This window comes from Dendropsophus ebraccatus, chromosome 15 (assembly GCF_027789765.1).
Source record: "Dendropsophus ebraccatus isolate aDenEbr1 chromosome 15, aDenEbr1.pat, whole genome shotgun sequence".
Classification (NCBI taxonomy): Eukaryota; Metazoa; Chordata; class Amphibia; order Anura; family Hylidae; genus Dendropsophus; species Dendropsophus ebraccatus.
The window spans coordinates 68885031-68909408 of NC_091468.1; the positions used below are offsets into that span (position 1 = coordinate 68885031).

Sequence of the window (24378 nt, forward strand, 5' to 3'; positions counted from 1 at the left end):
CTCCTGCTTGACTTGCTTGTCCTTGGTCTTCTTGTTGACCTGCCATGCTCTCCAGATGGGACTCCCGGTCCCCCTCCCTTATCTTGTCTCCCATGTGGAGTCCTCGAGAACTTCTCCCTTAAAGATTTCCTCTACTTGCAAACAGGGTTGTTCACTGGCCCATGTCTGGCCCTACCTAAGGCTCTATCGTCTCCGAACCTATTGCATTCTGGCCAGGCTTCATTTGTTCGGCAAGTTGCCAATTCTCGATCATCTTTTCTCATTAACCATTAAAGTCCCCTTGTTTTCCTGTTGCTCTGTCCACCAGAATGCATCTGGCTCTCGCCTTTCCAATTGCCTAGGGATCCGGTTGAGCTGGTTGATCCGCTAATCTCTTCAATGTGGCCATTGGATCCCGCATAAGGTTCCTTTCTCAAGCAACGTCTCTGCTCACCCTTTGAGGCGTTGGTTTCTAGATCTAGTCTACATATGGACTCTAGTCTATGTATTAACTGTTGTTCCCATTGTCCTGTGACAACTCCCGTGCCTATAAGCCTTACCTCGACCTCCCTCGACGGTTTTCTTCTTTGACTCCATGCTCTCGAGTACCTCTAGGCTTCCTTGGAGCGGAGTGTTTTATATGATCGACCTCCTTTCTGAGGCTTTAACAGCCCATGGAGTTGTTTTTTCCCCGGCCTACCGGCTTCCTCTGCTCATCTTTTCTGTCGGACACTGCGGGGTACCTGGTACTACTGTACTCTTTTCAGGACAACTTGCTCAAGATTCAGATCACGGTTTTCTTTTCTCCCTCTCCTTCTTTCCCTGGACTGCATTATGCTTGGAAAGCTTTATTCTTATTAACATGTATGTGTTTCTCAGATGGGGTAACTCATGTCATAGGCCATGGCTTTCTCTTCACAGTGAAGACTGTACTCCTAGGCCTATGGAGCTTCCAGCCTGGCCATTCTTCCCTGCTCCATAGTCAGGGACGCAGCTTCTCCTGCATCTCATGTAGCACCTTCTATGAGAGACTCTCAGTCCTTTCTCCTTTATTTGACGCCTTAGGCCTCTAGGTGCCACGAAACACTTTCCAGTCTCTCCCGTCATGGTTGTATTTGCCTTTTTTCTGTTCTACCTCAGAGTAAGTCCCTGCCGCCTGTGGTCGCCTACTTGGCTGGGCGTCTGCTTTTTTCCCCACATCTAGCCTACTAGTTCTGTTGGACTCAATGTTACATCATGTTGCTGGCTTCTAGGAAGGCCACAACCCACTCTGCAGTGCAGCACGTTGCTCCAGGGACTAGACCCGCTTTCCTTTGCCGCGGACCTGTCGGGGTTTTCTCTGACGCATTCAGCATCAACCCTTGATCTATTCCTATTTGATGGTTGTGTTGGTGCTATTTTGTGGCTTCTCGCCAAGCGCTCTTGTCTAGCGGTTATCTTTCCCACCCCATGGACTGCTTTTGGACGTCCCATGGTATCTGTGTCCCCCAATAAGACGCACGAGAAAAGAGGATTTTTTACTCACCGTAAAATCTTTCTCGTAGTCTTCATTGGGGGACACAGCACCCACCCATTTTTCTTTTGGGTTTTTCATCGGTATGGTAGTTTTCTCAGTTTTTGGTGTTATTCCTACTTTACCTGTTCCTGACTTCTCCTACTGCTCTGGCACAAACTGGTTTACCTCAGTGCCTGTGGGCAGGTATATCCTGCTCAGGAGGAGTCACTTCCTTTGTTTCTTTCTTAGTGGCAGCGCCTCCTAGTGGCAGCAGCCTATACCCCATGGTATCTGTGTCCCCCAATGAAGACTACGAGAAAGATTTTACGGTGAGTAAAAAATCCTCTTTTTGTTTGAGTGGCCAAATGAACTAGAATTGTCTCCCCATCAGCAGCAGTGGACAAGTTCATGGGATCGCTCACTTTAGGGAAAGTTAAACCAACCAGCCCTTTCTGTGCAAAGTATGATTATTCATCAAGCAATGTATCTTGACCAGCCTTAACCACTTGTATACCAGACAGTATATTTCTTATTGGATGTGATGTACTCCTTCCCGGATAAGCCAGATTCTTCCATAGAATCCTTCCCTACAGCTTTTTCAGTCCCTTGTGGTTTAATAAAGCTTATTCAAGGCTTTTGGCTTCTGGATCACAATGATTATCAGGTATATTATCGGATAATCCTCTTTTTGAATCTCAATTTTTCTTTTTGCTTAATCCCTCATGTACTTATCCCCAATCTTTCTTTCCGTAACACATACAGCATTTTTATTGAAAATAAAGTTTGATTTAAAAAAAAAAAACGAGAGGACTCTCAAGGGTGACTTAATCAAGTTAATTCGATTTAATAGCTCAGCCCTAAGAATCCGTAACCCTTTCTCCACATATCTTTGGTCATTTTAATTATAATACTATTTCCCTTCCCAGAATTCTGTGGACTGCATTCTCCATCCAGCTGCAAGCAGGGTAATGACATGGCAGCACAATCTAATCATAGAGACCTTAATGTGCCAAGGGGAACATCGTCAGGCCCTGCGCTATATTCAGGTCATTAAGCCTCCCATATCAAACAGCAAAGAGGTCAAACTTCATATGACTGTATTTTTAGCCAACAGGTAAGGTTTATTGCCTCTATTATATGAGATTTGTTCTTTTGGATGTTTTTTGGGCCTTTTTATAGTGGTCTTTGTACGTATTAAAAGAGAACTTGTCAGCACCCAAACCAGAGGTGCTGACAGTGTAATGGAGGTGGCCGGCCTCTTGTGGGCACAGTACCTGTACTAAATGTGTCCATGCAGTAGATTCTATACAATCAACTATAATCAAGAGTCAAAGTGGAATAGTAGCTTGGCGTTTGTGCAGCACTTTGGCGCGCCTCACCACTACTTCCTCCTCCCTCTTCTTGATGCATATTTACTGCTGGCCAGCCTCCTGCTCCATACCGTTGTCATCACTGTGCTGCTGATCTCTTGGGCCGAGCGCTCCTGACACCACCAATTGCGTATGTGCCGTAGGCCAAACTGAAGCCAATCGGACACTCATTGCACATGCACCACTGCGATGTCAGGAGTGATCAGATGACCAGATCAACTAGTAAGTTGGTGTGTGCAGCTCTTGCGAGCAACGGAGCTTCTGTGCACCGTGAGAATGACAGCATGGAGCAGGAGGCCAGCCATCTGTAAATATTCATTAAAAAAAGTGAGGAGGAAGTAGTGATGAGGAGTGTCAAAGTGCGGAACAAACGCCAAACCATTCCTCCTCCTTGACTGTTGATTAGAATCTACTGCACAGGTACTGTGCTCACAAGGGGCCATCTACACTACGCTGTCAGCACCTCGGGTCCTGTCCGGCTGCTAAGATTCCCTTTAGGAAATCATATTCATGTTTGATGGTCTTCATAGGCCGCGTGGCTATCGCCTGTTTAAATGATGAAAAGGGGCACAGCTGTGGGTGTTGGTTATCTTATGCACTTTATATTATATTAAGACTTATCCATTTTTTAGGCACATTTTTGAGGCCTGGAATCTACAGAAGCTTCACTCTAGCCGACTGAATGTAGAAGAGCTATTGAAGCACATGTTCGAAACCTGTCAAGAAATGGGGCTTATGGAGGACCTGCTGAAGCTCACCTTCACCGATTCTGAGCAAGTAAGTTTTTGTTTTTGTTTTTTGTTTTTTTTTTTAGTATAAAATGGCCGAATTTCTCAGTGTAGAGATAAAGTAAAGGTCCTGACACGTTTGACTAATTAAACTTTTCTTCATTTAGAAGAACATCGTTTACCATGAAAATTTTTCCTGTGCTGATTATAAATGCACTACTTTAATGGTAATCTGTCAGGTCCGTACCAGGTCCAGAGCTGCAGACACAGGGAGATAAATCACATGACGCCTTTGTCTTTGCTGATGGCCATTTGCAAAACTATAAAATTGCATTTTTTTTCTTGGAAGCTGAAGTGCCTCATCTGCAGCTCAGTACCTGGTAGATTCCCTTTAAATAAGTCTCTAGAAGAAAAGAGAATTGCTGGTGTAAGAACCAGTTGATACGTGAACATTGGGGCAGATGAATTAAATATATACATTGAAAAATCTGGTACATTTTTGGACTGTTCTTGTCTGAGTTTAAATGAGTAGTCTCCTCTTGGTAGGAAGTGTCCAGAGCAGTAGCAAATTCCCATAGAAAACCTCTCCTGCCCTGGACAGTTCCTGACATGAACAGAGGTGGCAGCAGAGAGCACTGTGTCAGACTGGAGAAAATACACCACTTCCTGCAGGACATACAGCAGCTGATAAGTACTGGAAAACTGGAGATTATTTTTTTTTTTATAGAATTAAATTACAAGTCTATATAACTTTCTGACAACAGTTGATTTGAAAGATTTTTTTCTGGAGTACCCCTTTAACATCATCAAAAATGTGGTTGAAGACATATAAGCTAGCTTTTGGGTGCAGGTTATGCTATATTATTGGCGCACAGTCTAATCAATCGCCAATGTTTTGGGATGGGACCTGAATGTTTGCGTTTTGCATTTTTAATGATTCATTGCTTCTTATTGCAGGACTACTTGCATACGTTTTTGCACACAAATGGAGGTGTCCAAAATCAAGAGCTCCTGTTAGTGCATCATTTACAGAGGGCGAATTACATCCCGGCACTACAGCTCAACCAGTCACTGAAGAACTATCACATGGTGAGACTTTTCTTTGGCTGACAATAATGATAGTAAATACTTAGTAGATAGTTACTTTCGCTTACTTTGACTGATCAGTCTTCTAAATTTATCATTATTGGTTGCACATCGTCCTGTGTAAACAGGAGCTGTGCAAACGATGGCAAAAGGGAACGGACAGCACGAATATGCATATATCTGTGCTGTCCTTTTCCAGATCACACAAGCAGTGTATACTTACCATCAGCGCTGCTGTGTGATCAGTCACTGTCGGCTCCCATCCTGTGGCCGCCGTTGTGTCTTCTGGCTGCTATCCTGCCTCCTTTTGGTTGTCAGTCATTCTGCAGGAGGCAGGGCGGTAGCCTGTAGTTACAGCAGCGTCAGGACGGGAGCCGACAGTGCCAGATCACAATGTAGCGCAGGTAAATATGCACTGCATGTGTAATGTGGATACTGATAGCACGGATTTGTTTGTGCAGCCTGGCCTGGGTTTCATGTGCCGTGCAAAGACACTGCAAATGAGCACTGAGCAGCACTTGTTTGTGTCCTTGCTTTGACCCCTATTGGGCTGTGTAAGGACCCTTAGGCTGCATTCACACGTTCTTTGAAGTTGTCCAGTATAGCCCCATACAAGTCAAAGAGCTATAAATTTGTTTGTGTGCACAATGTTCAGTGTTTTCACAGATCCCTAATCTGTTCTGTGAAAAAAATAACATGTCATAACTCGATGTGGAAGCATGGCACGGATTCCCCCATAGAAATCAATGAGATGTGTGTTTTTCATAGATGAGACATTCTTAATCTGTGAAAAACATGGATTTAAACTAGTACACTACAATTTTAAGCAGTCCATGAAAGACATGGATGCAGAACAGATGTAAACACTGACAGTTTTGCACGGATCATGGATGTAGCTTGCAGACTATATGCACGGACCTGGAAAAACACTAAACATGTGAATTCAGCCTTGGTGTTAGTACAAGGCAGGCACAGGTCTGTGTTCTCAGAATCAGTATCTCCCTTGCTATATTTTTACATAGTTAGATTTCCTTTGCGCATAGATCTCACTGTCTCACCAGGACAGACTGGGGGGAAATTGGGGAAAAACAATCAAAAGGTAAACATCTTTAGAGTAGCAAACCATTCCTTATGTTTTAGTAAAATAGGAACATGTGCCAGTGCATATTTGACACATTTTAATTAAACCGTACTGTATATGTAGTGCTGCAATGTGTAATTATGTTTAATGTAATACAAGACAATACTATCCTGTATGTACTAAAGAGGTAGTTCACCAAACCGGTCCCAGCAAGTGCCAGATATTTGTAATTTACTTCTACTTAAAACAAATCTGAAGTTTTCCAGTACTTATCAGCTTCTGTATGTCCTGCAGGAGGTGGTGTATTCTCTCCTGTGTGACACAGTGCTCTCTGCTGCCACCCCTGTCCATGTCAGGAACTGTCCAGATCAGTAGCAAATCCCCATAGAAAACCTCTCCTGCTCTCCAGACTAGAGAGAATACACCACTTCCTGCAGGACATAAAGCAGCTGATAAGTACTGGAAGACTTAATATTTTTTAATAGAAGTAAATTACAAATCTCTGGCACCAGTTAATTTAAAAGAAACCTTTTGGTAGACAACCACTTTAATACGGTATTGGATAGAAAAAAAGCTTTACAAGTTTAACTTTTATTATTTAATATGTGCAGAACGATTTTGACAGACGTCAGCGGGAAAGAGCAGTGGCCAGAAAATCTATACTTGATCAGTATGGCAAAATATTGCCGAGTGTGCAGCAAACTCTGGCAAATGATAGGGCAAGACCGTACCCATCGATTATTTGGAAGAAAGGTATTTATACTTGGAAAATAATATGAATATGAATGTTCTGTGTGTATCTGTGCAGAGAAATGTCATTGTGAAAGTACTTTCTTGTATTTAGAGGAAGGATCTGTAGCAAACCGGCCCCTTTATCTGTACTGGTATAAGAGCAAATCCCCCAGAACAGCTGTCTACAATCTGTGTAACCTGCATATGGTTGTGTTCAGACTGACCTATAAAATAATGGTATCGTGACGCTTTTACCATATAGTGCATTACGTAGACACAGGAACCCCCCAAAACCCCCCAACAATATTGCATTTTTTTAATTCAAATTTCACAAATTTATATTTTCATGAATAATATTTTTGGGGTTCCATCATACATGTTATGGTAGAATGAAAGGCACCATTACACATTACCGTCAATTTACTTCCGTCATGTCTTAGAGACATTTTGTCATTTGGACCCGTCCCCTCTAATGGATACAGCAGGATGAAGCCCCCAGGAGCTCACTTCACTCTTCTATCACCTCATTGTAAGAGACAGACCCCCATGACTTCTAATGGAGCCTATCAGTCAGAGTGAGGGCCGAGCCAGGGAGTTAGATGCTGCCATGTGCAGGGGGTCTCTGCCAGTGGTCAAATGCTTTTTTATATCCCCAGAGTATTTTACCCTGAGAAACAATTTTATTATCTTTTCTGTAGTTGCCAGACCCAAGCCGCTATCTACTGTTACCAAGCAGGCTCCCACAGGTAGTGTCATCACCGAAGCCAACTTTATCCGCAATGTGCTGATGAAAATAAAAGAAGTCTCTGTTGCTAGTGAAAATAGAGAATTCTCCCCTTACAAAAGGTAAGAATTTTGTATGTGTATGTGTATGTATATATATATATATATATATATATATATATATATATATATATATATATATATATATATATATATATATATATATATATAATATATATTTATTTATTATTTTTACATTTTATGGTACAGGGCTATCTAAGCTATCTAAGCTGTGCCATGTTTGGGTAAACTTATCTTTTTGATGTGTCACAGAGAAAGCAATTTCCTAATACATACTAAAGGAGCCCATAATCCTTAGACTAATGTCGGATAAGCCCACCACCTATAGCAGGTTCAGTCAACTGTCTAAGTTTTCTGACAGCCTACTGACTCTCCAGCGACAGATGTTGGAGGAGAAAAGGGTCAGATGAGCTAGGACTAGGGCTCTGTGGCGGCAGCTTACTTCTCCCCTGTCCATAGAGGGAGTCTGAATGCTCCGCAATGTCGGGCATTCATGTGCATGGTGAGGTCAGGAGAACTGCAGGTGAATGAACAATAAAGAGAATCTGTCACAAGATTTATTCCGCCTTAAATGAGGGCAGTATAAACTAGTGACAGAAATGCTGAACAGATCGGTGTATTACTTCCATCATTCTGTTCAGCCGTTCTCCTAATATGCCGGACCATAGGACTCTTGCCACACCCTTCCCCCCGCCCTCAAGCTGCTGATTGACCATTAACTATCTATACACAGCATGGATAGATAATTGCCAATTAGCAGCTAGTGGGCGGAGTTTTCTACTTCTCATGAATATCCAGGACTATGAGCTCATGCATATAATGGAGAGGACTACTTATTGTCCATGTTATTCAGGAGTAGTTCTGAATTCTTAAAATGTGTTTTATCAGCATTTTCTTTGAATGTTTAGCTTTCTATTTACTCTAAAGTTGTAAAGCACTAGTTTTGTTTTTTTTATAACTTGGCTTTTTTTTCCTATCCCTGAAGTTTAGCAGATGAAAGCCCGGTTCCTATTTCTCAAGCAACTGAATTGGAGATGCCGGATGCTTTTGTTGGTACACCGATATCCAAATCCAAGAGAGACTCCAGGTTAGTCAAGTTAAACAAAATAAAATAGTGGTTGCCCATAGCAACCACTTTCTAATGACCCTGAGCGGTGATTGGTTGCTATGGCCAAACATGTGTTTTTTTTTGTTTTTTTTTTCAGTTTTCATTTCTTACCCAGTTGTCTAAATTCTCATCACAGCCAGGGATTTGGTTTGTGCATACACAGGGCAGGGTTCCACTTGTGATATGTCCACATGGCTGATGTCCTTAGTGGATTAACTTTTTATTGCCTTTATTTCTAATACCATGTGCATTTCGTTAACCCCAGTTATTTGTGCCCGTTGCAGGTTGTTGGGCTCTCTTGTCCACCCTATCCTGACAGAGCCCTCATTCAGCCCAGATTTTGCAAATGTCAATTACAAAACTCCAACCAAACCTTCTGTATTGATGACGTCAAGTCCTGTACAATCAAGTCTGCTCAAATCCACACAGTTAAGAAACCTATCCAAAGCATCCGAGTTTAACTTGTTGGAAACGCCTCTTGTGGTAAAGGTAAGGGGCTCACCAAATTGTTCCTTACATTATAGTCCTTTTGTATTGGCAATGTGTCACCTAAATTTTCTTTTACTGATCAGATTCTAAAACTTGTTCTTTTAATTCTAATCTGTTTCTTTTTTCTGATTTATTTTAATTTCACTTTTTGTACATTATGTGGGCGGCCATCTTGCCTGGACTATTGTGAACAGCATTTAGTGACATGCTTTACAGCAAGACTCATGGACATAGACAATAGACAGACTCTATCCCCTTGAGATGAATGTGAGACATCACTGAGTGCGCTCTGTGACCTGTGAAGAGGTCATTCCACAGGGAGCTGCTATTGTCTCCTCTATCTACTGGTGTTACATGACTCTGCAATGCTGTACAGATCACTTTACAGCAGCCTCCTCTTATCACCACAGACACAACAGGAAGTCTCAGCTTAGTTTTAGCCCCAGTGGTGAGAATGAGAACTGCAGGATATCAGGATTATTAAATAATATAGATGGAAAAATGGAAAATTAAAAAACGATGTCACCAACAATCTTAACATGTTAACGATAAAAACAAGAAGTCATTTTCCGATGACACGTTGCCTTTAATGGAACATGAATGTTTTACTTGAGCTGAGCAGCAGTTTGTGCTGCAGAGCTGCTCTATATTATGGAGGTGTACAGTGTTCTGTCATAAGTATTGTGCTTTACTACTTCTGTTCTGTAATTACAATAGCGTTTTCTTCTTTTCTTTTCTTCTTTTTTTTTTTTTGTATTTCCCATCCAGAAGGCAAAAGCCTTAGTTGCGAGCACGGCCTCTTCAGGATTCATGGCTCGCACTCCTCAGTCTATTCTGAGGTCCAGCGCGCGTACTACTCCTCTGGCCTCTCCATCAGTTTCTCCTGGAAGATCAATCACTCCTCCTTTACGACCCAAGGAAACAAAAATCTCTTTCATGGAGCAGATTAGTAAAAAATATACAAAAGGGGTAAGTGTGCCCGAATCTAAAATTGGTCGTCACAGGGAAAATACATAGTTATGTTAACCCCCTCCTGCCGCTGCACTGTAAATTAACGACGCTGCAGCCTATGCCTGATGCTGCAGTGACATTAAGTTACGATAGAGGATAACACAGGCACAGAAGCTGCGTCTGTGTCATCCGCGGCGGGGGATAGCCGGGGAGCCGCCGCAACTCTCAGCATCACTTCCGCGCTCCGATGCCGAGAGTTAACCCTATAGATACTGTGGTCAGCACGACCGCAACATCTATAGGGCTCCCAACAGAGAATTCTCCCTCTACAGAGGAAGAATTCTCTGTCCGGTGTCCATTGGGGCTCTATGAAGTGATCGCAGAGCCCGATGGTAGCCATGGAAACCGTAAGCCTCAGGCTTCCGGTTTCCTGGCTACAGAGGCCGGCAGGGGGGAGGGAAGGCAGGGCGTGCTCCCCTACCCCATTAAGGCCCTTTTATACATGCCGACTACACATGCTGCTCATTCACAGTAATCACCCCATGTAAATAGACCAGCCATATCTATTGGTTGGCCAATAAAATCATTATCAACTGCAAAATCTCCAGTCTTCCAGTACTTATCAGCTGCTGTATGTCCTGCTGAAAGTGCTTTATTTCCAGTGTGACACAGTGCTCTCTGCTGCCAACTCTGTTTATGTCAAGAACTGTCCAGATTAGTAGCAAATCCCCATAGAAAACGTCTCCTGCTCTGAACATGGGGTATATAAAATGGTGTTATGTTTCTCCTGGACCTAGCAGCTGTGTAAAGGCTTATTTCCACGTCCTGTTTTCTACGGTAGGGGAAGCCCTGTAGTAGACTTTCCCGGCCTGCGCGGCTGCTTCAATACAGTGCTGCTAAGATTTTCCCTACCTCCCGGCATGATATTGATACATGATGCCAGGCTTGGAAAGACTTCACTACAGGGCTTCCCGGTCCGTAGCATCTGTACAATACGCGATGTGTGAATAAGTCCTATCAGTGTCAGCAGCTTGTAATGTAAGCGGAGGGAAGAGACCACACCATAAAGAGCCCGTCTCTGGACGTTCTCTGATATCTTTCCTAATTCTCAGCTCTCTTTTCCTGATAGATCATAAATGAGCCAGAAGAGGCCACAGTTTCACCTGTTCTAATATCCGGTCAGGAGACTATGTGGGCAGAGAGAGTGGCCATGCTGACGCACAATGATGCTGCCACAGACCATGAAGAAATGGACGAATCCTCTTCTGGAATTCTAGATGAAAGTCCGAGCAAATTTGAAGTCTGCAAAGACGCAAGCAACGTGTCTGCGAGATCTGACCAGACTACACTGGAGTATCATGATGCGCCAACGCCTGAGGACTTAGAGGATGAAGTTGTTACTACTAAAATTCACGCTTCCATTAGTGGCCATGTACAGACTGAAACAGACCCTGTGATCGTCGCCGAAGATGTACAACCAACAGCGGAAATTCTGGAGACCCAAGAAGGTTTGTTGCACCCATCATGTGTTTTTATATGTTTCCTTTGTGATCTTGTTTGGTCAGTTGTGTAGTCTGCATGTTATGGAGAAGAGTAAACTAAAGGGGCGCAAATCTTTTTCTTTCAGATCAACTGGTTTCAGGAAGTTTTATATAGATTTGTAATTTACTTCATTTAAAAATCTCCAGTCTTCCAGTACTTATCAGCTGTTGCATGTCCTGCAGGAAATGGTGTATTCTCTCCATTCGTACACAGTGCTTTCTGCTGCCACCTCTGTCCATGTCAGGAACTGTCAAGACCAGTAGCAAATTCCCATAGAAAACCTCTGCTGCCACCTCTGTCCATGTCAGGAACTGTCCAGGGCAGCAGAGGTTTTCTATGGGGATTTGCTACTGGTCTTGACAGTTCCTGACATGGACAGAGGTGGCAGCAGAGAGCACTGTGTCAGACTGGAGAGAATACACCACTTCCTGCAGGACATACAGCATAAGTATTGGAAGACTTTGAGATTTTTAAATAGAAGTAAATTACAAGTCTTTAAAACTTTTCTGAAACCAGCTGATCTGAAAGAAAAATTTTTGACGGGGTACCCCTTTTTAAAGCGGGTCAGCTGAAACTGATTCCAAACTGCTGTCACTGTTATAAAGCTGTTAAGTCAAGGAGACGCATGGTCCCTGTGCTTCCATAAAACAAAAACAAAAAATACTTTTATTCTCCGGTGCAAAGTGTCGGAGCTTTCCTAGGCCCCTGAAGTGCTAAAGACTGGAATGCCTCATTTCCCCTTCTCCCATTCCTGTCCCTGCTTGATGGTCAACTAGAAGTTGAGCCCTAAGCAGAGAGAGGGATAGAAGGGGGAACCAGGGGGTATTACAGCCCCAGCACTACTCGGTGTATCACATGGTTTAATTTTCTGTGAAATAAAGTAGATAGTTTTGTAGTAGATAGTTTTGATATTAGTGTACCTAATGGCCCGCTGTGCAGGACATCATGCTTCTCATTAAAACCCTGCACCCACAGCTGGTCCGTGCCCTTGTGGCTGTAAGGGGACACGTTGTGGTGAGCCGATGTACTGGTGCCGAGTAGATTGGTTTGGAGCATAACCTCTAGTTAATTGAAACCTCTCCTGGGTCCGGAGCCCTTGGGGCAGTCCTGCAAAATGAGCCCCCATGTGGGTGGCAGTTCAGCTGTTCTGAACATTTTCAGGTCCGCTAGTGTTGGAGCCAGGTTCATGTTACGATCATTGATTTGTTCATGTTTCACATTGACTTTTTTCCTTTCTATCATTAGATGTTCCTATGGAAGGTCTTGTTGTGCTTGAACCAGAAATACCACAGACGTTAACACCAGTTCCAGAGCCTGATCCACCAGTTGAAAGGTAATATAATATCTACTATGCCACCATACCTAATACAAGCGCTTCCTGCTTAACCTATCATACTGAATCCCCCCCCTTTCATCAATTTGATATTGACTGTAATACTTAAGGTGTAGCTCCCATCATCCTGTGCCCACAGCATTATGTGTATGTACATACCCTGTACATAACAGTGCTGCGTGGCTTCTATGTTCCTCACATTGATGCACAGCTACATTCTAACTCTGCATCCATAGTCAAAAAAGTAACAAGGCAACGAGGTTGAGGGTTGGCTTGTGCTCTCGGGAGAGGAGCTTGCCCAGTTTATAGACTCCATTCTATGCATGGGCGGATTCTGCCATCCGTCCAAAGAATAAACTGGTTCATTCTTTGGACGGAAGGCGGAATCCCCCTGTGCATAGAATGGAGTCTGTGACACAGACGGAAATGCGCGCCAGAGCCTGCGAGCTGCGGAATCTGCAATGGGTTTTCTGTTGTGATTCTGTAGTGTGCACATACCCTTAGCCTGGGTTCCCATGTTCTGTGTTCCTCACGGAACACGGACCGGGAATGCCTGTAACGGAGTCTCCCCCGCACGTGCAGCATCTGCGTGCCGCTGATTCATTACATCTAATTACAGATGCTGTCCAGGTGGGGGAGACTCAGTTACAGGCATTCCTCGTCCGTGCTCCACGGGGAACACGGATCGTGGGAATACAGCCTAAGACAACAAAGTCTAAACTGATACATTATTTTAAATTAAAAAATATTTAAAATGTACAAGCATGTCTGAAATGACAGATACAGACACGCTAATCCCCCATGGGCCTGCTTTGTTTTGATAACCTGCTGCACTTGGTAATGACCCACTAAGATGGGCCCGGCGCGGTCAGTTCAACTTCAACCTCCAGGAAGGAAGTACTGGCAGCTGCTCTCCACTTGTGGGAATTGTGGGAAAGTGTGTGCACTGTTGTATGGCAGCAGCAAGGAGGGGTTCTTCCATAGCAAAGAAAAGCAGTACAGGGATGTAAGTTACCAAAAACAACACATTTGTACTCCTCTATATGTACACTCACCGGTCACTTTATTAGGTACACCATGCTAGTAACGGGTTGGACCCCCTTTTGCCTTCAGAACTGCCTCAATTCTTGGTGGCCTAGATACAACAGGGTGCTGGAAGCTTCCTCAGAGATTTTGGTCCATATTGACATGATGGCATCACACAGTTGCCGCAGATTTGTCGGCTGCACATCCATGATGCCAATCTCCCTTTCCACCACAGCCCAAAGATGCTCTATTGGATTGAGATCTGGTGACTGTGGAGGCCATTGGAGTACAGTGAACTCATTGTCATGTTCAAGAAACCAGTCTGAGATGATTCTAGCTTTATGACATGGCGCATTATCCTGCTGAAAGTAGCCATCAGATGTTAGGTCCATTGTGGTCATGAAGGGATGGACATGGTCAGCAACAATACTCAGGTAGGCTGTGGCGTTGCAACGATGCTCAATTGGTACCAAGGGGCCCAAAGAGTGCCAAGAAAATATTCCCCACACCATGACACCACCACCACCAACCTGAACCGTTGATACAAGGCAGGATGGATCCATGCTTTCATGTTGTTGACGCCGAATTCTGACCCTACCATCCGAATGTCGCAGCAGAAATCGAGACTCATCAGACCAGGCAACGTTTTTCCAATCTTCTACTGTCCAATTTCGATGAGCTTGTGCAAATTGTAGCCTCAGTTTCCTGTTCTTAGCTGAGCGGAGTGGCCCCCGGTGTGGTCTTCTGCTGCTGTAGCCCATCTGCCTCAGAGTTTGCCGTACTGTGCGTTCAGAGATGCTCTTCTGCCTACCTTGGTTGTAACGGTTGGCTATTTGAGTCACTGTTGCCTTTCTATCAGCTGGAACCAGTCTGCCCATTCTCCTCTGACCTCTGGCATCAACAAGGCATTTCCGCCCACAGAACTGCCGCTCACTGGATGTTTTTTCTTTTTCGGACCATTCTCTGTAAACCCTAGAGATGGTTGTGCGTGAAAATCCCAGTAGATCAGCAGTTTCTGAAATACTCAGACCAGCCCTTCTGGCACCAACAACCATGCCACATTCAAAGGCCTCAAATCACCTTTCTTCCCCATACTGATGCTCGGTTTGAACTGCAGGAGATTGTCTTGACCAAGTCTACATGCCTAAATGCACTGAGTTGCCGCCATGTGATTGGCTGATTAGAAATTAAGTGGTAACGTGCAGTTGGACAGGTGTACCTAATAAAGTGGCCGGTGAGTGTATATGGTATATGAGTTTACCAACTCTGCTGCATGGCACAACCCCTTTAATGGTTATTTTACTTACATGACCTCTTTTACATAGTGTTTCAGATCCAGTGGAAGACAACCCATTGCCGACTGAGATTGAGCAGCAGTCTGATTCATCCTCCAGGGCCTCAGTGTGTAAGTCCTAATTTGATAGATATAGATAGATATATATATATATATATATATATATATATATATATATATATATATATATATATATATATATATATATATACACACACACATACATACACACATTAGATTTTTAAGAACAAAGTGCTTGTCTGATTGAAGGGAGCGGCCACGTTTCTAACACCATCTTAAATATATAGGCCTACGTTCCTATGTCCCTTTGATAAATATGAATTTATATACCTGTAGAAGTGAGACGTCATAGTTGCAGCTGCAGATGGCTCTGACTGTTATAAAGGTGTTAACCAATTATCCTGCACAGAAGTATAGAAATTGTTAAATTAGAAAATTGCCATCAAAGATTACATTTTTGTGAGCTCTTCTGCAAAATTGATGTTTTTGCTTTTGTCAGTAACAGGTTCTTACCAGTTTCCAATGTTTTTTGATTGCATTATATATTTTCTCCATTTCCAGCTGTAATCAGTATTCATGATAGTGAGGACATTGAGAGCGCACATTCTGAACAACTCGATCAAGAGAAGAGACTGGACACCGAAGCCGACCTGCTGGTTATGGAGCAGAATGTATTGATTGTTGAGGAAGTTCCTGCGGATTCAGTCCCTCTCTCTCACTTTGTGGAAATTCAGGTGACTTGTGTATTGGTTATTACTACCATATTTCTAAACCTTGAGCTTTAACTCTTTTAGAACCATATTCATTTAGATTTTTTTTGTTTAATTTACATTTTCTATTAAATTTTTTTTATCATATAATGGGTTACAAAACTGGGGGAAAACTGTGTGGGACAATAGGGCTGGGCGATTAATAAAATTCAGTTCAGTCTGAGGGGGGCTGTGACTATTTTTATTTAATATTTAAATGAAAATTGCTAATTCAGTTTAAAAAAAAAATCAAATGTGTGGTATTCTTTGCAGAGGACAAGGAGACATCCATGTAGCATCCTCCTCCTCTTATTCTCTCTCTGCTGCAGCAGTATGTGTCATTATACTCTGTAGCACTGATACAGCATATATCTTGCTATTCATGTAACAGAGGTTGAGCAGGAGGTCCATATATGTTGAGAACCATATGACATCAGGGGCATCTCCTGTAGTCAGCAAGTGATAAATAAATCAGAACACTTGTTAAGGAGGTAGTCCACCAAATTTTTTTCTTTCAAATCAACTGGTGCCAGACATTTGGAATTTACTTCTATTAAATCTGAAGTATGTCAGTACTTCTCACCTGCTGTATGTCCTGCAGGAAGTGTATTCTCTCCAGGCTGACACAGTGCTCTCTGCTGCCACCTCTGTCTATGTCAGGAACTGTCCAGAGCAGGAGCAAATCCCCATACAAAACCTCTCCTGCTGTCCAGACTGGAAAGAATACCACTTCCTGTAGGACATACAGTAGCTGATAAGTACTGGAAGATTTGAAATATTTTAATAGAAATAAATTACAAATCTCTGGCACTTTCTGACACCATTTGATTTGAAAGAAAAGTTTTTTTTGGTGAACTACCCCTTTAATGCTTATAGCTGTTAGTACCTGTTCTACACTGTACTGGAGGTTTAATTTTGTGTTTGTTTTTCCTCCCAATTTTTTATAGGATATGAATGACAAATTAAATACTGAAGATCCTGAGCCAGAAGTCACATATCCACAGATGGGATCCTTCGAAGAGTTGGATGAGGAGAATGTTGATCGTGAATATTGCAACAATTATGAATCTGCCGATGATAAAGATTCTGGGGTCGCTAGAACAGATGAAGAGGAACATTTTATAGTTCCAAACAATTTTTCATTGATTCTTGAAGGAGATGAAGGAGGCGCAGAGGTCGAAGCGTTGAAAGAAGAGCCCCCTGTCAGTGAAACTTTAAAAGAACCGCCAAAGAATTCAAGTGCTCTTGATGATGACCATGTCAGTTCAGTAGATGGCGTTAGTACTGAGGAAAGTCCTGGGAGTGCCCTGACCCTTGGCAGCCCGGAGAAAGAGACTAAGATTGCTGAAGCACTGCCTTATATGCCTGAGCCTATCAAAGTAGCCATGGCAGAAAACTTGCTTGATGCGCTGAAAGAAACCAGAAGTAAGGATTTTACAGCGGAAGTTCAAAGTGATTCAGTTTATGTAAGTGAGTCTGTGATGAGACTCGGCAATATTCACACTAATACTAGGTCACCTGTAAAAAAAGTTAAGCAAACAAACACTGAAGATCTTACCACTAATACAGTGGTAAAGATAATAACTCCACCTGAAAAGTCAGAGGAGCAGAAGCTTGATGAGGATGAATTGCAGACCTCTCCAAGTAGAGTCAAGTCTACGTTAATAAAACCTTCGACGCCTCGTCGAAGTATAAGGAAATCCACGAAGGTTCCAGATAGCGCAAGCGATTCTGAGCTTCAGCTTCCCTTGACTCCAAAAAGAAGGGGTAGAAAACCCAAAGAGAGTTTGGAAAATGTGGGTACAGCTTTAACAACCTTACAAGAAGAACAATCTATTACGATAACAAGAATTTCCAGAAGGACGAAAAGTGCAGCTGCCGAAGAACCTCAATCCACCGAGACCGAAGCCATTAGAGAAGAAACCGTAACAAAGATGCCCTCTTCCCCTGGTAGAACCCGTAGAGGAAAAGCTGCTGCACTGGATGACCCCATAAATGTGGGAGATGCAGTAGCTCAAAAGACTGATCTGCCCACAACACCAACCAGAGTTACTAGATCTTCTAAAGTGGCGCAAGAGAGCGAAAATGAACCAAGCGCCGAGCCTGCTGAAACAGAACCACTTCTAACCACACCTACGAGAGGCCGAAGAAGAAAACTTGCCGTAAATGAGTTGGTCAAACACTTTGAGCTTGGTGCCCCTCAGGCCTCTACCAGATCTGATACCAGCCCACCACTTTCTCCTAAAAGAGTGTCCCTAAGATGGTCTAGACTGAGATCACAAAATCAGATTGACCAGAAAAATGCGGATGAAGATAACGTCCCAGCACAAGAGGCTATTGCAGACACTTCTAGAAAAACGGCGAAAAAGTCTGTCCGTAAGGCAGAGATTGAGGATTCCACTGATCCTGCAGAGGAGCAGCAGAAAACGACCCGTTTAAGGACTAGATCGAACAATGTTTCAAAGCCTGATACCACTCTGCAATTTGTGTTCTCTACCCCTACACCAAGGCGTAGGAAGAACGCTAAAGGTTTGTACCTCGAACCATCTCTTACCTGCAGTATTGACATTTTTAAGCCGGTTGTTTAAAGAGAACCGTGGCCTATCTTGACCTTTTGTGTGTTAGTAAATTCTCGTATTCTCCAGAAAATAACGTTATGAGCATCTTTTCTTATACCTGATGTTCCTGTTACTAGATTTCTAGTAATAAATAAGAGGCACATCGCAAAGCTACAAGAAAAGAGGTTTCTGAATTTTTCCTATGGAATACAAGTATTTACTTAAACTGGGAGAAGTCACAGTCCACTCATATTACGGTCCATATGGCTACACACTTAGGGCACAGGCATCATTGAGTTTGTGTTATTACTTTGGCTCATACTGAGTTGTTGCTCACAGCTTACAAAATTGTGCTACTTTTTCATTTTTTTTATTTATTTTTTTTTATTTTTATTTGCTAGTTAATGAGATTTGTTGCGTGATTTTGTTTTTGCTGAAAAATGACTGGTACAGATGTGATCCCTAGCATAGTGTGTTTTTTTTGTTTTGTTTTTTTTTTTTAGCCAAGCTATGTTAGGTCCCTATTCCACGGGACAATTATCGTTCACATAATCGTTAACGATAAACAATCCAAACAACTGCTATTGTGAAAGACCTAGAATCGTTCGCCCATTTACATGGTACGATAATCGTTACTTATGATCGTTCTTGCAGTCGACTTGTTGTCGCTATTGCGTTCGTCACTACTGTGAACGACCTCTTATTCAATGCGAATGAGCAACGATAAAAATAGGTCCAGGTCTTATTAAACGATCAACGATTTCTCATTCGATCGTTAATCGATTATCGCTTAGATTCGAACGACTTAACGATAATCTTCCCGTGGAATAGGGCCCTTAGGCTCGTAGTTCACACTACTTTTCTTCATCCTTTCTTTGTGGATGCAATTGTTTGCAATCCGTTTTGGTCCATTTTTTGCCATTGACTTCCATTTTATTTAATTTTTTTAATAATGAAAGTCCAAGGAAAAACTTACTGCACACAGTTGCATCCACAAAGAAAGGATGAAAATAAAAACGACTGCAAAACCGTTGTGTGAACCCAGCCTTAGCCAAAAAAAATTGCGCAGGACTTGCACCTAATTTTGATGCAACAATTGTAAAATTTTGCGCAGCCCATAAGTATCACCTGCTCAAAACAAATTACCGCCGATGATAGATCTGCCCTTTAATCAGAGTATTACCCATTAGTACCGTGCAGGGTCTGCAATACCCTCATGGTTTGGTAGAATCACGCATGATTTGGGTGTTGATGCCATATTACAGACCCAAACATGCAGGTATATTTCTACCATGTAAAATAGCATAGCCTGCGGTCATAAGAAGCACAAGTAATGTTTATTCATTTAAGAAACACATAGAAAATACATTTAAAGAGCTGTTTTGGCCATTTTGGCTGACTAGGTACACTTTTTCCTGACTAGTCAGATGGGTGTACACTTTAATCTCTGAGGATAGTTTTGGGTGGCGCTTGTCAGCTGTCGGTGATAAAGAGGGTCCAGGATGATAGGTTTTTAATGGCTGACTATTGTACTCAAAGGGATAATCCGGCATCAGCAGTCTGGCCACAGTGTACCCCTCCCATCCCTATAGGGAACACATGAACTGTCAGACAAGTGATTGTCCGGCTTACATTTATGGAAAATGTACGGGCCCCTGCAGTCTATGGAACCCATATCCTGCAATGAGATGGATTCGGTTCCAAGCCAGGAAGTGAGGGGCTCTGCTGGGGGCTCTTGTAATATATTTTAAAAAAAGTGACGTGTCAAAATTATTTTTGTTAAACTACGGTAATGCTTTAAAGTTGATTATATCCATAAACAGTATGTTCATTGGTTAACCTCTGCTCCTGTTTTAATTGCGACATCTAGTAGGAAAGAGATGCACATATACCTGACTATAACTTTGCATATATTTCTGGTGTCCTAATCTTCTATCTGTTCTCTATGCAGCTGAGCAGACCGCTCCCCCTGTATATCCAGATGAGGGGCCAGCACCATTGCCTTCAGAGTTTGTGTTTTCTCCACCATCTATAAGGACAAGAAAGTCTACTAGGACGACTGTCTCCACTAGTGCAGTATTAAAAGAAAAGGTTTGATTTATCTATTTTATTATTTTTTTTTTATACTTTTGTGTACTTACTGTAAGTTTTAAAGTTTGTTTTTTTTAAATAAATTTTGTTTAAATTCAGTATTTTTTCCCTTAATTTTAGGATGAAACAAGTGAGGAGTCAGAAGAGAAAATAGTTCCAGAGAAACTAGAAGTAAAGCCACGAAGAGGCCGACCTCCAAAGAACAAAGTAAAGAAAGACCAGTAAGTATATTTGTGCATTTGCATCACATCATATGAACGAAAATGACAATCTTCTTGCAGAATAAAAGTTTGTGATTATATAGGGCTTTAAAGCAAAGTCTAAAGATGCTTGCCCACCAACCTCGGTCATGGTCGCAATGCTAAGCCCCCGACTGATCTCTGCTTATAGCCAGTAGATGTGTGCGGTAGCTCGCTACATTGTAAGAGACTGGAGGGGACAGGCTTCATCTTCACTCTGTTAAACCAGCCATTTGGATCATGCGGCCAGATGGAGAGTGAAGAGCTCAGCCATGCAGTTCACCACCCCAACTGATCTAACCATTTGACATGTTTGCACATTGACCAGGCCACTTCTTTTGGATTTATTTTTTTTCCTCCTCACCTTTTAAGAGCCATAGCACATTTATTTTTCTACCTGCGGGGCTGTTTGGGGTATTTTTTGTGCTGGCCAAAAGCACAGGACTGGTGCCGAGGAGGAAGGTAAGACATATACCTTTCTCCTTGGCATCTTCTGTGCGCAATAGGGGGCTATCAGCAGGTTACTCTTTAAAGACTTTTTTTTAACTACTATTTTTTTTTTACACTTTTGAAATCCCCCTAGGGAACTATTACGTACAATCATTGCAAACTCTGGTCAAGGCAGTGCCTTTGCATAGCAGTGATCTGTGTAATCTATGATCTTCTCATACACTTTGCAACACAGCTGTCAGTGCACTACTACCAGCTCCTGACTTCATAATTAACCATGATGCTGGGAGCGGAGAGGTCCAGCCCCCATAACAGTCTGTGTACAGACATGTGTATGCCCCCTAAGTATGAGACCTCCGGCAGTCAGGGAAAACGATCGCCTTGATGCTGCTCCTCCTGTCACTTGGGGGACATGGCCCTTTAACAGTCTTGTGATTTGGTGGGAGTCCTGGCGGTCAGACGCCCCACAGATCAGCTCTGTTTCCTATCCCGTGCAAAGGTGATGGCATTTCATGCTAGGAAAACTCCTTTAATGTGCTCCTCCTCCCCTACATGCATGTAATGTGTAATTGCTTTGTATACCTCACCACCTTGTTACTGGATTATCACAGGCCAGAAGAGAAAGCAACCTGGTCTCCTCCTCCTGTAAAGATTCAGTTTCTTTCACCTCCTGAAAGTCCCGTCGATGATAAAGAAAGTGCAAAGTCATTGTCTTTAGAACCTAAAGCTGCTGAAAGAAACCAGTCAAGGAAAACCAGGAGACGGATAGTTACATCTAAGCCGGTCACTCGCAGGAAGATCAGATGATTGTTTCTTTGCACGTTTTTGATCTTAAGGTGTTGTGTATAATAAACCGTGTAAGATATCAGAATAAGACTGCTAACTGGGAGAATAATTTATATAAATTATTGTAAATGATCTTAAAAGTTTGAAATATTCTATTTCATTGGACGGAATGTAATGTTCTTCCCAGACAGACAATTTTTCTATTTTGTATGTTTTTTTAAGAATATGTATCTATAGGTTCTTGATATGTTAAATAAAATAATTAACAAGATTTGACTTTTATTATAAGAAGTCATGTAATTTTGTGTCCGTCATCTCCTTTCAGAATGTAAAGTATGGATGAGCTTCTTAAGCTTAGACCTGAGGCACTCTATACTATGACTCTGTACAGGAGCCTCATGTTTAGTGCTGGGAATTGGGTCACATCCAATCAGAGCAACGCAGGGAAACCAAAATTTTGCAAGAGTTTTTGTTTTGTTTTTTCTTCAGGGTGCCTTCACACCTACCGGATCCGCAGCGGATCCAGTCTCATTCATGCCTATGAGAGCACATACTCGCAGCGGGATTGACATCCCGCTGTGAGTATGTGTTAACTCCCCGCAGCCCGCCACCGAGAGCATACATTACCTGCTTGGCGACGCAGCTTCATGTCAGGTTTCCGGCTCCGGTCCCACTCAGCCAATCAGTGCACCGCAGCACTCGGCAGTTGGGAAGAAAACCACGCTAAGTGCTTCCCCTACCCATTCAGAACAATCAGTTGGGCTCCATAGACTTACATTATGAGCCGGACTGATCATGTGACAGAGGCGGGAGAGGACCGCGCTTAGCACAGTGTTCTCCTGGCCCATTCTCTTGATTGGTGCGGGTCTGAGCATTCAGACCTAGACTGGTAAAAACTTTTAACATGGCTTTAGCTGCCTAAGTATTATGGGAATTCTAGTTTTGCAACAGCTGGAGTGTCGGTTAGCTATCACTGGTGTAGCCCAATGAGCTATGCTGTTCAAGTAGTGAAGAGCAGGGCCTTGCTGTTTGTGGAACTTCCACCAGATTTTTACAGCTGGTTAAAGCAGATCATGGTACATAATCCCCCTGCGAACACTTCTGATTGTAAGAGGATCGACTGTGGGTGTCAGTTGAAAAAAAACAAAAAACATTTTTCATTCGCTATGTATTGAAATGCCAAAGCTGTTCTCATGTCCCTAACTTTTATATTAATTAAATGGAGGTTGAAGGAGAACTCCAGGTAGAGGATAAAAAAAAAAAATTTAAACTTCTACAAAAGCATAACTCATTACTTACCTTTCTATCCCAGTTTTGAAACTACCAATAATCCATTTGTTTGGGGGGTTCTGTATTGTGTTTCTGTACTTCCTGGTTGAGCAGTACTAGTTCCAGAATGCAATGCTTTTCCTCAGCTGTTCATCACAGTCCACAGTCCTTGCTGCACCTGCTTCTGGCCGGTTAGAGATGGTGAATCACTCAGGATTGGGGATCCAGCCATGCCCCCTGTCTGCATCATCAGCCTGTGCTCAGCAAACACACACAATGTAAGACAGAGGCATGGAATATATTTGTCTCCTAAGGGGGGATAGCAAAAGGAGCAGAGATAATGTAAATTGGCACATTGGCCATTTTTCTTCTTTCCTGGATTTCTATCAGCTACCAGTGTGGCAGAACTGTACAGATACAGTAATACATTGTATAGACAGATCTATATAACTTTTAATGTACTTTTAATAGAAAACAATTTTCCCCTTTTAATAACATAGGTGCACTCACCAATCCCCCACTGATTGCTTAACCTATTTCCCAGGTGTCTATGCGCCTCCTAGCCCCAGATTTAATATTTTACAAATGTGTTCCCATCATGGCACCTGGCTGGAAAACTACATCTCCCAGCATGCATTGCACCTCATAACCAACTACAGAGTACCTGCTCCTGCTTTGTGGTATCTGCCCATTGCTGGTTCAATCTGCCTCTGTTTGCACAGTAAATGGTGCATCTATTCATCTACATAGATATATTAGAGAGATGAAACAACAGTGTCTCATTTCCCCTATACTACTCAGGAGAGGCTGTTGTTTCCTGCCCTTGGCCAGGTGCTCACTGATTGGTGTGATGTCAGTGGTGTGCAGGGTTACAGATGAGGTGTGGCCTGGCAGCAGAAGAGAGATCATGTGACCTCTGTCTCAGAAGGGAGCGGGAGGACAGAGGAGTGGAGCAGGCAGTGAGTATTTTCAGCAGCTTCAGGGTGTGAGTCATGATGTGCTGCAGACAAGCTGACCAATTCTGCTTTGGGGGATGGCACAGATATGGGTGGGATTTAGCCTGCTCATCCAATCAGTGAGTGCAGTGGTGTCCCGCCCCTGTAGGGCATCTCTCTGCTGGATTGTGACATAACTGCAGGTGAGCTAGGAAGACTGCCGACTGGGGTCCAGGACTTGGAAGCATCGGGTCAGGTAAAT

At 42.8% G+C, this 24378-nt stretch overlaps 1 protein-coding gene across 2 annotated transcripts in view; it reads left to right on the forward strand.

Moving 5' to 3' along the window:
- The window catches only part of AHCTF1 (AT-hook containing transcription factor 1), a 43135-nt gene extending 20970 nt beyond the window's left edge, over nucleotides 1-22165 (forward strand). For both annotated transcript variants that reach the window (XM_069955245.1, XM_069955246.1), the window contains exons 20-36: nucleotides 1992-2138; nucleotides 2401-2588; nucleotides 3477-3621; nucleotides 4530-4661; nucleotides 6351-6492; nucleotides 7170-7317; nucleotides 8261-8362; nucleotides 8668-8872; nucleotides 9641-9841; nucleotides 10953-11331; nucleotides 12611-12698; nucleotides 15050-15129; nucleotides 15601-15773; nucleotides 16736-18317; nucleotides 20298-20437; nucleotides 20558-20658; nucleotides 21738-22165. In XM_069955245.1, coding sequence (XP_069811346.1) covers nucleotides 1992-2138; nucleotides 2401-2588; nucleotides 3477-3621; nucleotides 4530-4661; nucleotides 6351-6492; nucleotides 7170-7317; nucleotides 8261-8362; nucleotides 8668-8872; nucleotides 9641-9841; nucleotides 10953-11331; nucleotides 12611-12698; nucleotides 15050-15129; nucleotides 15601-15773; nucleotides 16736-18317; nucleotides 20298-20437; nucleotides 20558-20658; nucleotides 21738-21933 — 4149 coding nt within the window. In that variant the 3' untranslated portion in view covers nucleotides 21934-22165. The remainder of the gene's footprint in view (nucleotides 1-1991; nucleotides 2139-2400; nucleotides 2589-3476; nucleotides 3622-4529; nucleotides 4662-6350; nucleotides 6493-7169; nucleotides 7318-8260; nucleotides 8363-8667; nucleotides 8873-9640; nucleotides 9842-10952; nucleotides 11332-12610; nucleotides 12699-15049; nucleotides 15130-15600; nucleotides 15774-16735; nucleotides 18318-20297; nucleotides 20438-20557; nucleotides 20659-21737) is intronic.
- Nucleotides 22166-24378: the final 2213 nt, after the last annotated feature.